Here is a 13608-nt window from a genome sequence, read left to right on the forward strand (position 1 = left end):
AACTCAGACAAAACAGAAATCCTGGTCATCGGGTCTCAGCAGATGGCAAATCAAATACTGCCATCTGCTGGTTCCCTAGTAAATCACATTAAGCCTGTGGCAAAGAACCTTGGTGTTTGGTTTGATAGTAATTTAAATTTTGAGTAGCACACCACAAAGCTTGTTCAATCATGTTTTTATCAACTTAGAAATATAGCTAAAATTCGATCTATGTTAACTTTTAAGGACACCGAGACCATTTTACACGCCTTCATCTCATCACGCCTGGATTATTGCAACAGCCATTTCACCTGTTTAACCCAAAAATCTATTGATCGACTCCAGACTGTCCAGAACTCAGCTGCCAGGCTTTTAACCAGAACAAAGAAATATGACCACATTACTCCTATTTTAGCTTCATTACACTGGCTCCCAGTATGTTTTAGAATTGACTTTAAAATTCTATTGATCACTTTTAAAGCTCTTCATGGCCTCTCACCTTGTTATATTTCTGACCTTTTAGTCCCATACACACCAGCACGCACCTTGAGATCCTCGGGCAGAGGTCTGTTGTCTGTTCCAGAGTCTCGACTGAAAACTAAAGGGGACAGAGCGTTTGCAGTCAGGGCCCCGAGGCTCTGGAACAGCCTGCCCGAGGAAATCAGGTCGGCTGAGTCAGTGAACTCTTTTAAGTCCCTTCTTAAAACATACTTTTATAGGAGAGCCTTTCCCGATCTTATTTGACTTTATTTTATCCCTTTTATTTTATTGTATTTTTACTAATTTTATATTAATCTGTATTTTAGTCTTTTCAATGTTTTCATGCTCTTATCTTGTTTTTTGTATTATTCTTTACACTTGTTAAAGCACTTTGTAACTTGTTTTTGAAAAGTGCTCTACAAAAAAGGATTATTACTATTATTGTTATAATTTGTTACTTTCATCGCTAGCAAACGTAGCTATCTACTTAGCATACAGCTAACGGTAGCTCCGAGTGCAGGCTGGTGTAGGAGCCAGAGTAGAGATGATGAATTATATCTAGCTGTAGGTGCTAATATAAGGTAAGACAATGTACACTGATCGGACCATGCTGGCTGGCCTGGATTACAACCACCGGGTCCACAGATCAGCCAGGACAAAAGCTGATGACACAGTGTTGCTTTATGAGTACTCTTGTGCATTTTACTCTACATTTATAAGTGATGAGTCAAAAAATATTAAACATTATGAGGAATACAGATAGATGGTGCTGATTTATTGTTATTGATTGCATTTTATGTGGAAATAGTTTACTAATTACTCTATAAGAGAACAATGTATTTTCACTAAGCTGATCCTCCTTTCTGTATTATCAGGTACAGCAAGGTGTACAACAAAAAGTCCAGGAAGTGGAGCTTGTACTCATTGAAGGTGGAGAAGGACTACAGTTACATCGTAGACCTCCAGAGTGCCATCCTCCTCCTCCGGTTGTCTACTACTGAGGAGATGCATAGAAGCAGAACCAGGAGACCTGATGATCCCTGTCGTCATGGGGTTCAGTGAGGTGTCCCTTCCCCAACTGTGTTGCTAGATACAGCAAAATATAAAACAAAAAGTAATATGGTTGGTTTTGAAATGTGGTAATCATGTCAGAGAGGTGACTGTGATATATTTAATCATCTCCACAGCTTCATAATCAAGTCAAGATAGTATATAATAACAATAAACAATTGTTATACCACATTTGGATGTCATTTCAGACATAAGACACAAATGTAGTTGCTTGATTGTTTATGCTGCAAGTGTAAATAAAAGGCATTTATCATTTTCAATGTTTTATTTAAAAATGAATGAAAATATTATCCAGAACAGGGAAAAATATCTTTGTATTTTCTCTACCCTCCTGGGCATAAAAAGAAAACAATGTACAGGTATTCATTCACACAGTGGAGGGACTTATTTGTGTTGCAGTTGGTGACATTACATCTTACACCCTGCTAGGATTAAACCTCTGTATTGTCCTGGTGGATCAGGAGAACAGTTGCATATCTTCCAGAAACAGCAACTTAGTATCACGACTCTGTGACCAAGTGTTCCACATTGCCACACTACAAACTGTCTGTATGCTGCCTGACTGAACTGTCTGTTACTCTGTCCTGGGTCTGGAAGGTCAGCCTTGTGTGGTGCATGGAAACACTGTAGTCTGGATGTTGTCCACAGTCCTCAGATTCTGGCCTGTAAAGGAATATATAGTTGTTAGAACCCCAAACTGGAAAGATCGGTGTAATAGGACAGAACATTCATCAACATCATCAGATATTTTTATTGAACAAGGGATTGTTGTTCTCTAACAGGACTTCTTCCACATTACACACCAGGTCAATGTACATGACACAGATGAGCCGATGGCTGAAGCAGAGCTGTAGTTAGTTGTTGTAATCAGTAAACGATAATAAAAAAGTAATAACAATAGTGATGGATTACATTTATAAAGCACTTTATTTTTGACAGTCAAAGGACTTAGGGGGAAACACCAGAGAAACTTTGAGACAAGCACACTGGGAGATAATAGTCTAATATTAAAATATATATGTATAGATATACCTGTTAATATGCTGTTGCTGGAGTGTGAAGCTCGACGCAGGTCCTAGAAGATGCGCTTCTTGGCTTGCACCTCGTCCTCTCCGTCCTGCGTCCTCGGACCCCGGTCCTGTCCCGGTCTGTGCTGGGCTCTGGGGTGCAGTCCTCATCAGACACAATAATGCTGTCACCATGGAAGCTCTAACATGCAAAACAACGTACAAGTTATGAGTCTAACACGAAATACACGTTCCTGTAGTGTAACTGATGGAAACGGGAAAATGTGTATCAGCCTGTTTTTAGCTTTGCCCAATGTTACCGCAGCTGTTAGCACCTCTACCTGTTGCTAACAGTTAGCTAGCCAGCTCGTTACTGATTAAAACTCGGTCTTTTTAAACCTATCCAATAATAACATGCTAGCTTGATAGTGAGTATTAACAGCCGGGTTAGTTGTTTATTTTCATAATAATAAAGTTAGATGTTTTCTTACACCTGATGTGAGCCCCTGCTCTCCGCTCCTCACACTGTCCTCGTCCTCCTGCGGTGTCGGCAACGTGCGTTCACGTATTTTGGGGGCGTGGCTTTGGAAGGAGCCCAGAAGGGAGGGGGTGGGAGTTTCTCTGTTGGATACTTTCAAAAATCAAGCAGTTTCTGGCTAGTTTCTCAAACCTACCTACCTACCCTGCCTTTAAGGCTTAAAGTTATGCATATTTAAGGACGTGGCTGCTTTAAGTGACAAGAAGGTGCCCTCTCAGGTGGCCAGCCACTAGGTAGTTCCACCTCTTGGCTCTCATGAACCTATAAGTGCACACACAGCTTGTGTAATGTGTAAGAAGGATTTGCATTTTGCTTAAGAAATAGCTGTTTGTTTTATTGTGATACCTCTCACTCAGTTTTGAAAGTTAGTAACTAACTAACTTTCAATTGTCTTGGCTAACCTTTGCAGTGCAATAGGAGAGAACACAGTAAAGCGGGTAGTTAGCTTTTTTCCAGGGGGAAAGGGGTCAAAGGTCTAAGGTTTAAGAGTCACTGTTTGCTATTAAATTAATTAATTTTGGTTGGAAAAGGGCAGCCTTTGCTTTTTATTTTCTCCAATACTAGCTAACATGTGAATATAATAAATATGGTTATTTATGGTGAGGGGTGAGTCATAGATTATCCCTCAGTCATCAGGGAGGCTTAAGGAAAAATATATGTAGCTCTGGGGAGGGTCTAAATAATAAAGGTCACACCCCAGCCACACCCGCTCCTCTGATAAATAATGAAAAGTCCCTTACAATTGTCTTTGGATTGCCTGCAGCTACCAACAAGTCTGAGACTGCAGACAAACATTTCCAAATTTCAGGTCAGTCAAAGTGCACATACAAAAGCACCCTGTCAAAAAAGCATTGAAATCATTTGCTCCAAGCGCCAAACAAAAAGCTGCATTTCATGAAATTTGGTAAAAAGTTAGGCAAGAAAAAAACTTTTTTGCATAGATAGCATCAACTATCCATCATAATAATGCATGCAAAATGTCAAGCAAAAACACACATCCAACAGAAATGTAAGGCTTTTTTGAGTTAGTTAGTGGTTGAACAAAATGCTAAGGTTTTTGTGACATCCACAACACAGTGTTATTTTTGATACCTATATTGTTTCCTTTATCCTGTGAGAGTCAATCAATTAATGTGATAAAAACAGATTTAACGAAACATGCTCACAAGAAGTTTGCATGTTTCTTTCTGGAATTTGGAATTCAATTGAAGAGTCAGCATTGTGAAATGCCCTGAAGGAAATAGAGGAGGCTCACAAATCTAGGGTCCCTAAAACACATCTGTTTATTGTTGCTTTAGTTCCTTCTTTCCCCTTCAATCCAAGTCTCAACTAAAATGTTGTCCACACCACTTCACAATTCAAAGGGCTTTTTACTTTTTCTCACCTACTGAATGGTATTTGTGTAGTTCGACACAATCTACTTTTCTGACAGGTCATGTGAAGGTCAAGGTGGCCACATGGATTTGCTTCATCTGGTAACTGTCTTATGTAGTAAATCTGTGAAGCTTAGGGATGAGCAGGATATGACTGTGATTACTTTTACAGCGTTCAGGCTCCCCGAGGAGCTACTGTTCTGCCAACAGAACTATATACTACTGGCAATTGTGCACTTCTCTCAAAACATAAAAGATAGCAGGGATATTTTGGTTATTAGAATCAAACACCTCATCTATAAAAGTATTTTCCTTCAACTACAATAAGCATTTTTAGGTCTTAAACTTGATCAGCAAGATCTGGTCTACCTTATGTTTCATATTGTGTTTTTAGGTTTTTACACTACTTGTCTTTTGATGGTATTTTGTCTCTACAAAATATTTTGCAAACTGTTTTGCTTAGTTTGCCGCATACCTTAAAAATTGCCACATTCTTGTAAACTTTGTTGCTGGTAGAGACAAACCAACCCCTCCCCTCTTTATTAGCAGTACCTGCAGGCAGTGAATCACATCAGCAGCACAGGGAGGAGGACAGGAGGAAGAATTGATACCGACTGATGTCTGTGAAGGTTCTCAGTCATCCAGGTCATAGTTATCCAACAAAGGCTGAGGTCAAGGGCAACTGGACATGGTAGAAGATAATAGAAGACGTTTATCCCCCACTTACAATGCTGTCCTTTCAGTCACTTCCCAGGAAACTAAACAAGCATTTTCTCAGGTGACGATGCCAACGATGGTCGTTCAGACTTGGCCATGGGTGGCTCAATTGATCATGACGACTGTCGTTACCACAGCCAGGAGCACTGACGAACCAGCGGTATCAAGGATCCTAGCTAACGATCCCAGAGGTTAAATAGCTGAGTTTCCCTACAAGTCAGTCAGAACTGAAGAAGTCTCTTGGATGAGGGATGAAACATCTTCTAGTATCTTCAACAGTCCAGTCCTGTTGTCTTTGACCTTCATTGGATGACTGATGTCTGAGTTCTTCATTCTTTCTCAACTTTACTTCATTATTTTGATGTCAGGAACATGATTTTATTGACATTTTAGATTTGTTTCCAGTGAGACATTATTGCGTTTATATAGTGACTTTGCTGCTGTAAAGATTACTGTTGCTGCTCTAGAAACAACATTTAGTTATATTTAAATGATTCAATCCTAATCCTGTTCAGAATTTAAAATAATATATTTTAGTAATGAAAATTAACTGATAAGAGTATCGATAAAGAACCAAATGATAAGCACTACACACAAGAGCACCAGTATCAATAAAATCCTAACAATGCCCATCCATACTCTGACAGAAAGATAAAGACAAAGTTTATGATAATTTATCACTCACAGTTAACCAGTCCATCTCTGGGCAGAAGGAGGGGGAACGGTCATACCATTTTCAATATGCAAGAATGTTTGTTGCTTCACATCTATGATACACTGTGTCCTTGTTCTGATTAATTTACTTTAGTGTTTATAAAGATTAACACATGAAAATTAACTTTAGTATTGTTGCTATTTGAGGGGGGGGTCGAGTAGATTTCTGACCCACTTGCCCGACTGAGCAAGTGAAATTAAACATTAACGTTGCCTTTTTCAGACAGTGGACAATAGAATCCTTTTCTATTCTACAAGTTTAGAGCATAGATCCCTTCATCAATGCTACTTGAAAAACAGAAACATCATAAAAACGGTTTATCAGAATGGTTTGCAAATGCACTGATCTGAAGAATCCATTGTAGGGAGACTGTGAAACTGGTATTGACAGTCCTCTCTCACATTCCTCTTATTCATACAGGTGTCACTCCCACCCTCTTTTGCTTCACCTGCAAGCAGACAGGTCTGTGCATGCACAGCCGAGCCTGCCCTCAGTACTCCAGCACACTACATTTGAACTGAAACAATGACAATGTTGAAATGCTGACTTTCAGCTTCAAGGGTATCTGAGGGTGATCCACATTGGACGAGCACAGTATAGTCCAGTGCAATGCAGGAGGACAATGATAGGGTTACGATTCCTACACTATTCACCTAATGTGTATGTAGACACCCTCAAATTATAGTCAAGCTGAAAGTCAGCACTTTCCCCTTATAGGCATTGTTTTATTTCAAATACAATGTACTGGAGTACAGAGCCAAAACAAAACAGAAAACTTTTCACTTTCCAAACATGGACTGCATTGTTTTCTGTGTGGAAGCTCCACAATAAAAAGTAATTAAAATTGGACAAAATGTATAGTTTACAAAAAAAAAAAAAAAAAAAACAGAAAATAACCTGTATTTTTCTCATCCAGCATGTGGATGTGGTTAGGAAGGGTGTGGGATGCCATGTCATTTTTAGGGTGCTGTGTACTGTTGTTTAAGCTTTGTGCCGTCTCATTAGTATACACGATACCAGCAGGGTAGAGGGGTTTAGTGTTAAAATACAAAATGTTCATTAAAAGTACATATAACAGAGGCAATGGCCATGGTTGCAAATGCAAGTTTTACATTCTTTATTTCTAGCAGTGTTCAAACACAAATCTGCTCAAAAATGACGGAGAGATCATATTTACCTGCTCAAAAACACCTTGGCCCTCCCAAAAACCAGTAAAACAGCCTTTGATTTTCTGTTGTAAACAGACTCCTCCTGCTGGGAAGTTTCCGTGCCACAGGGAAATACCACGATCTCTGAAACACTCATCAACTTGTATCAACATATCGGGGATTACTCCATCTCTATACAATGTCTGAAGTAATTACTATAAATGTTGCCTTTCAGCAATCAATCCTATTCAACCTCACTCAGGATAATACTTATACTTATAATACTTAATTATAATCATGGGAAAGGGGTTGCTCAATACTGAATAACATAAGCTTTACATAATGTTAGTATGTAGTCATAAAAACTAATTATATATATATATATATTCCATTTTATTAGCTAGTTCGCGGTTAAAAAAATACATTTACCACAAATTGGTGGTCTTCCAGGTTGCCACATACAAATGCAAAAAAAGTCAATGATTGTTTTCAATCTCCACTGGAGCTGGTTCTGAAGCTTTCAACCCTATCAGATGATCTTCACAGTGAAAACTAAAGGAAAGGATAATAATGTTCATGCTGTAAACTCATGACTGCATCCCCCGACATGGAGAGAACTCTGTTGTAAAGTTTGTGGATGACACCACCATCATCAGCCAGATTTCAAACAACGTGACTTCATATCGGGAGGAAATTCATAATCTTGTAGAGAGTCCAACCTACTGCTCAACGTCAGCAAAACTAAAGGAGCTGATCGTTGATTTTAGGAAGAAGGAGATAATGACACACGCTCCTGTCTACATCAGTGGAGCTGAGGTGGAGCAGGTGAACAGGTTTCAGGTTCCTGGGAATCAGCATCACAGAGAACCTGACATGGTCATCTCACATCTCCACACTGGTGAAGAACGCTCAGAAACAACTATATTTCTTGAGGAACCTTAAGAAGGCCAAATTTCCATGCCAAGTTCTTGTCCGCTTTTACAGAGGAGCAATAGAAAGCATCTTGACTGGAAACATCAAACTAGCATAGGATGTGCATGGCCCAGGACCGGAGGGCTCTGCAGTGGGTGATTAAAACTGCTCAGATCATTGGTACCCATCTCCCGTAGTTTCTGCTTTCTCCCAAGTTATCAGACTCTTAAACTCTAATTCATCCTCAGCACTACTCCATTAATTATAGTTTATTTATGTTTACCATTTTTATAATTGACTCTGTATGAATGTATCTTGTCTTCTATGTAGAAGAAGGGAGTTTCAAAACTCAGTTTCACTCTATAACCTACCTACCTATAAGAAGTCCCAAAAGTGCTCAAAATAATAGAATTATTATTAGAATTATTAATCTACATTTATTATGTAGAATGAAAAAAAAGAGAACTTCAATTTGGGACAATGGTTGTTAAGTCTGAGACCGTTGAAAGTACAATTTGGGACAGCTGTGGGACCCTGAGGAGAAGTAAATGGCCCTTGAGTGGTTTGTGAACTGCTGTTTCCAAGGTCTATTCTGAGCTGTTAAGCTCAAGTCAAAGTTACAAGCACACTCTACCAACTAATTTGAATAAATCAAAGTTTATTTAATGTCAGTATCAAATGCAAGTGCATTTCAAAATAAACAGTAGTGCTTATACTCTGCCAGACTATTAACATTTCCTATGTAAACAAGGTCAAGATCATCTTCTGAAACATCTAAACTAGTCTATAAAGTTTTGATATGGGACCTAACCTAAATAATACAGAATTATGTTCTGAATTTTTTTTTCATTAAGAAGTGTTTCAAAAAATCTGTAACACAAAAGTAATTATATTTCCCTAAAATAGCGATTACTCCTAATATTAAGGGTGTGAGTGTCTGGTGCAAAATGTTAATTGACAGACTGTGTCAAAAATTTTGAAAAAAATTTAGTGTATGACATCAAGGAAGAACAAGTTTCTATTTAAGCCAAGGCAAACAAAGTTTAGTTTCCAAGTATTTATCCAACTAAAGGTTGCTTTGTTAAGCTCTTAAATGGTACTCATAATAGGTTTATGAACACTGTCTAAATGCTTAAACATAAATTTTACAGTCTTTTCAGCCAACAAGCAATCCCTCAAAGCTCCAACGCCAAAGGTCAGGACTCAGTATTTTCATAGTATAGTCCAGCTCATACTCAGCCTTTTCTATTCTGGAAGCTTCACAACAGCTTTTATCTTCCTGTGGCAGCTAAGCCTCCCAGAAACTATCTGAAATTGATCCATGAACTTTCCATTTTATGAAATAGTCTAGTATTTTGATGAAAACAGTCTGAAACAACAGAAAACGTACTTCACCGTTTGTTTTTATCATTCCCCTTCCTTCAGACACATTCAGAAGACTACATGCATAACCTTGCACAAGAAACCATGTGTGCATGCACAAACACACCCATGTCCAAATCTACATAAACAGTACAATCTTCAGGCCTCATAAAGTGGAGTAACAGTGCCATCCTTCCACTCAATCAAGATTTCTCCTCGTTGTAAAGTAGGGGTGGAGTGTGGGAGGCGCATGGCATGCTCCGTCAGCGGGGCTCTTTCACTGGGCACCGGGGACCCGGGAATACTCACCTCTGGCCTCGGAGCGTATGACTTCAAAACACACACCACCTTCTTCCTTCTGGCACAGCAAGACAGACAAAGATAGAAAGTGGGTGGACATCCAGCATTTCGCTTTTTACCAGTGCTCATTCATGTTTTGCCCTTTATCTTCATCCATTTTTTTTTTAAAAACAGAGTGAAATTAATGCTGTTAACAATAGATTAAAGCAGATTTTTATTGGTTCTGGTTTTTGGATGTGGGTCTCATACGAGTAGGCTGTTATCTGCCTATAAGGCAGGTCAGCTGCACAATGCAGGTTAGGTAGGCAGATTGTTATGTCTTTTCAGTATGCTCATGCTTTGTGTTTCAAATAATTAGTTCCTCTGAAATGTCAAAAATGCTGTCAAATTGCAAATTACCAGAGACTAAAGGGGGTCTTATTAAAATGTATTACTTATTCAGACTCAAAAAACTCAAAATGTATACAATGCAATTTACAATGAATTGAAAAACAAACAAATCACTGCCTTAGAGAAGCTGCTACCAGTCAAACTTTGGCTATTTTACCATATATATGATTAACTGATAAGCAAACTAATAATTTATGTTAACCAATTAATTCATACACTTATTAATTACTAATGACCAGCGTAACCCAATGTTCAAATGTAAATCTATATAAATAAAAATGTCAACTTTTGTGTGTGGTGTGTGGTGTGTGGTGTGTGTGTGTGTGTGTGTTTAGGCACTCACTTATTGGAGTAAACATTGAGGATAAGAATCACAGTCCCCAGGACCAGAGCCAAAGAGCTTAATACCAGCATGGTTATCTTCCAGCCCATCCCTATACACATGCATATACAGACCAAGCAATACATCACTCATTTACACGTCATTTCAACTCTTATTTATCGCTTTCTACGATATGACTCTTATTCATGCAATTGTTTAATTTCTGCCAAGACTCTGGACCTGCAAATAAAAGCCTTTACAAACATTACAACACACCCATCATAAACTTTGCTCTGTATTTATCATTCATATATCTCCACCTAGTGGTGGAAAAGTAACCACACTGTTACGGCTTCTATGTCAACATGCGTACAGTATTGTGGAATCAAACATTTCCACTGATAAAACTGCACATACACTCAATCATTTATTGATTACATTATACCAAACTTACCATAGTCCATACTTAAGAAAATCATGGTGGGATCGGCAGGGGATTTGGTGCTCAGGGACAAAAGAGGCTCATCTATTACAGGATATGTTTCTGTGACCTCATTGGCAATTATATCTTCAACTAAAAGTGGAGAAAAAATAAACAAGTCAAGAACAAGTCAACTAGAATTGACTACCAAAACTGCAACATCACAGGTTGGATTTTTTACACAAACATATCACAATGAACATATGTGTTTAAGCTCACAAACTATAGTTTGCACAAATTCAATTTTAATGCCAATTATCATCCAGAAGAATAAGTTTCACTATGGTGTAAAATCAACTTACAAAGGTTTCTGGAACATTCTTGACAGAGGTAACACATTACAGTGAATGGGAAGAAGGATATGTATAAAGGCTCCTTGGTGGTGCATTTAAAGAAATCAAAACATTCAAACTTCAATGATCAGCTGCTGAAAAACAACCATTTCAATGGACAAAAAATGAACACATTCATTATCTTTTTCATGACGTCTATTTTTACTTGTTTGCATTCTGATTTCTGATTCTGACACAGCTTCTAAAGCCAGTTTCAATTCTCTGCAAATTACCATTTTTAATCCACTGGCTTGAACTAGTAACACTAGCTGGCTGGAAAGGAGGAAATCACCCTGAAAACTCATAATATGATTTGAAAAATGATTAACACTAATGTCAGATGCTGATAACATTTGTAATTAAAGCGGGTTTAAGGACATTTATGTTATTGTTTTTCAGAGTCACATTCTGTAGGAAGACACTTTTAGGTCCTTACATGGTTCAGCATGTCTGAGTACATCAGAGGTGGCACTTGGAAAATTCCCAGGTTCCAACGATTTCCACAGATAATGGGGAGGTTGGTGTTGGTTATGTTTGCTGCCTCTCCCATCACACAATGTCTGGTTGTCAAGTGTCCGCCACCTGCTGCCCTGCTTGTAGCCAAAAGAAGCTAACATTAGACATTTTAAAGACTTACTGTTATAAGTTCCTTCTGTTCCTTCTCTAAAATATTATTACCTGCTTATGCTCCCTTGAAAGGAAAACCAAAGTGGACTCTTGTCTGGCGCTAAGGTGCAGCCCCCTCCCTATTAATGTGAGGTGGCCTTTCTTGGAACAGGACCACGCCTGACTGCTTCCCACTTCAGCACCAGTCGTGTCACTTTCAGCCTGAAAGATGCAAGGCTGCATGTGGACGCCTGCATACTGCTCTGCCGGTGCAGTCAGACACTCCCCGGTATGGTGACTTCTGAGAGCCTGGCTCTCTGGGAGCCAACGCCATTCCTGTAAGGCCGAATATGTGCTGCAATCACCCAGAGACACTCTAATTCCCAAGGTTCCTTCCTGCACCTGCAAACATTTACCCAGCAGCTTGTTCTGAATCTTAAAGCCAGACGTCTCTGTGGAGGGGACATAAGAAAGGTCCAAGCTTGAATCTTAACTCATTGTTATATAAATATCTTAGTCAAGCCATTGTTGCTAGATAAGGGAGGAACTAGGTATGAAGTTGTAAAATTAGGAGTCTTAACCAGAATACATGAGAACAATGGTCCCAATAGGTGAATGATAAGCCAAATTCCATTAAAGAGATGTCAAAAATAAGCTTTTTAGTCAAACGTCAGAAAATATCACTACTATAAGTGGTTTCAAATCGTCGACGGTAGTGTCTCGCGATACTTAGCGTACACCAGTCGGTATAAAACTGAAGCAGCACACGGCAATTTTTATCTTAGTACGATACAGAAACTATTTAAAAGGGTTTCAGTAGTGTTAACCCTGCGTTTGGCTAACAGCTAGCTAACGTCTGATGAAAGATGCTGCAGACATAACGTTATGTTAGACTAAACAGGTAAAATTTAACGTTAGCTTAGACTTGGAAAGTGTCCATCCAACAAATACAAGAAGCACAACATTATGAAACTATATTATATCATTAGTAACGTTAGTGGAAGTTTTCTTTGGCTTTGAATCGTTGTCCTCAACTTTAGATTTGGAAATCAAATGACCAACTCCATTAAAAACTGCATATATTTTCAAACTTAGCTGATTTTGCAAAATGGAACAACTTTAACTATTTATCTTACCGTTCAAAATGAATAAAACAAACAGATAGACACACGGCAGCCGTATTCCCATGGCGATGGCGATGACAAGCACAGATACTTTGGGTCTCCCTTGACACCACAGCATGCATATATTCCCAAACAGAGGAAAGTGCAAGTGGGCGGGAACAAAACTGCAAACAGGAAACCTGGCTCCCTCCTCTGTACCCAGTGATGGATGAAGGGAGGATCCATGCATTCCTCCAAATTATTCTTCCGGGTTTCCCAAAGTGTAGTTCCCATTTGAAATGCTATTACTGTCATAGACAAATTTTGTCCAAAGATAAGATCAATTTAAAAAAAACCTTAAGAATTACTTTGGTTGCTTTGAAATGTTCCACTCTTGCACATTCTGCTCCCAACCTGCACCTAGCTGGTCATTAGCATAGACTGTTGGGCCTTTTGATATGATTACTGTTTATGCTGTGTTGATATGTGTTTGCTTTTGCAAACTCTATTACTGTCTTTTAGTACTAAAATCTGCTTTTTCCCCCAACTAATGTAGCCTACACAACTCATAGACACTCCTTGTTTACCACTATGGCAGGCAAGAAAATGTGTTTACACCAGTTTGCTACAACTCCATGGACTACCAATTAGATTTATAGAGCATAAATCTGTTATAAGGAGAAAACAGTGTTCCGAGCTGAATAGGATTGCTCGCTCGTTACTGTGAGGAATGGGACAGCTTTTAGGGCCTTCATGGTCACATGATGTTTTT

The 13608-nt window shown here is 38.8% G+C and overlaps 1 protein-coding gene and 1 long non-coding RNA gene across 3 annotated transcripts; both read right to left on the reverse strand.

Annotated features, from left to right (window-relative positions):
- Positions 1-2138: 2138 nt before the first annotated feature.
- On the reverse strand, positions 2139-5220 carry LOC123960422. The gene is made up of 3 exons (XR_006822515.1): positions 3029-5220; positions 2563-2739; positions 2139-2193 (listed from the first exon to the last, which is right to left on the reverse strand). It is a non-coding gene; the product is annotated as an uncharacterized LOC123960422 (long non-coding RNA).
- A 3358-nt stretch (positions 5221-8578) lies between these two features.
- si:dkey-245n4.2 lies at positions 8579-13056 on the reverse strand. 2 transcript variants are annotated; one of them, XM_046036061.1, is made up of 6 exons: positions 12870-13056; positions 11806-12185; positions 11564-11717; positions 10769-10888; positions 10336-10426; positions 8579-9660 (listed from the first exon to the last, which is right to left on the reverse strand). In XM_046036061.1, the coding sequence occupies exons 1-6, from the start codon at positions 12973-12975 to the stop codon at positions 9462-9464; spliced, it is 1050 nt and encodes a 349-aa protein (XP_045892017.1). In that variant the 5' UTR covers positions 12976-13056; the 3' UTR covers positions 8579-9461. The 2 variants fall into 2 exon arrangements, with proteins under 2 accessions (XP_045892017.1, XP_045892016.1); XM_046036060.1 differs by having other exon boundaries at positions 11564-11720.
- Between the last annotated feature and the right edge of the window lie 552 nt (positions 13057-13608).

The sequence above is a fragment of the Micropterus dolomieu genome, linkage group LG21 (assembly GCF_021292245.1).
Source record: "Micropterus dolomieu isolate WLL.071019.BEF.003 ecotype Adirondacks linkage group LG21, ASM2129224v1, whole genome shotgun sequence".
NCBI lineage: Eukaryota > Metazoa > Chordata > Actinopteri > Centrarchiformes > Centrarchidae > Micropterus > Micropterus dolomieu.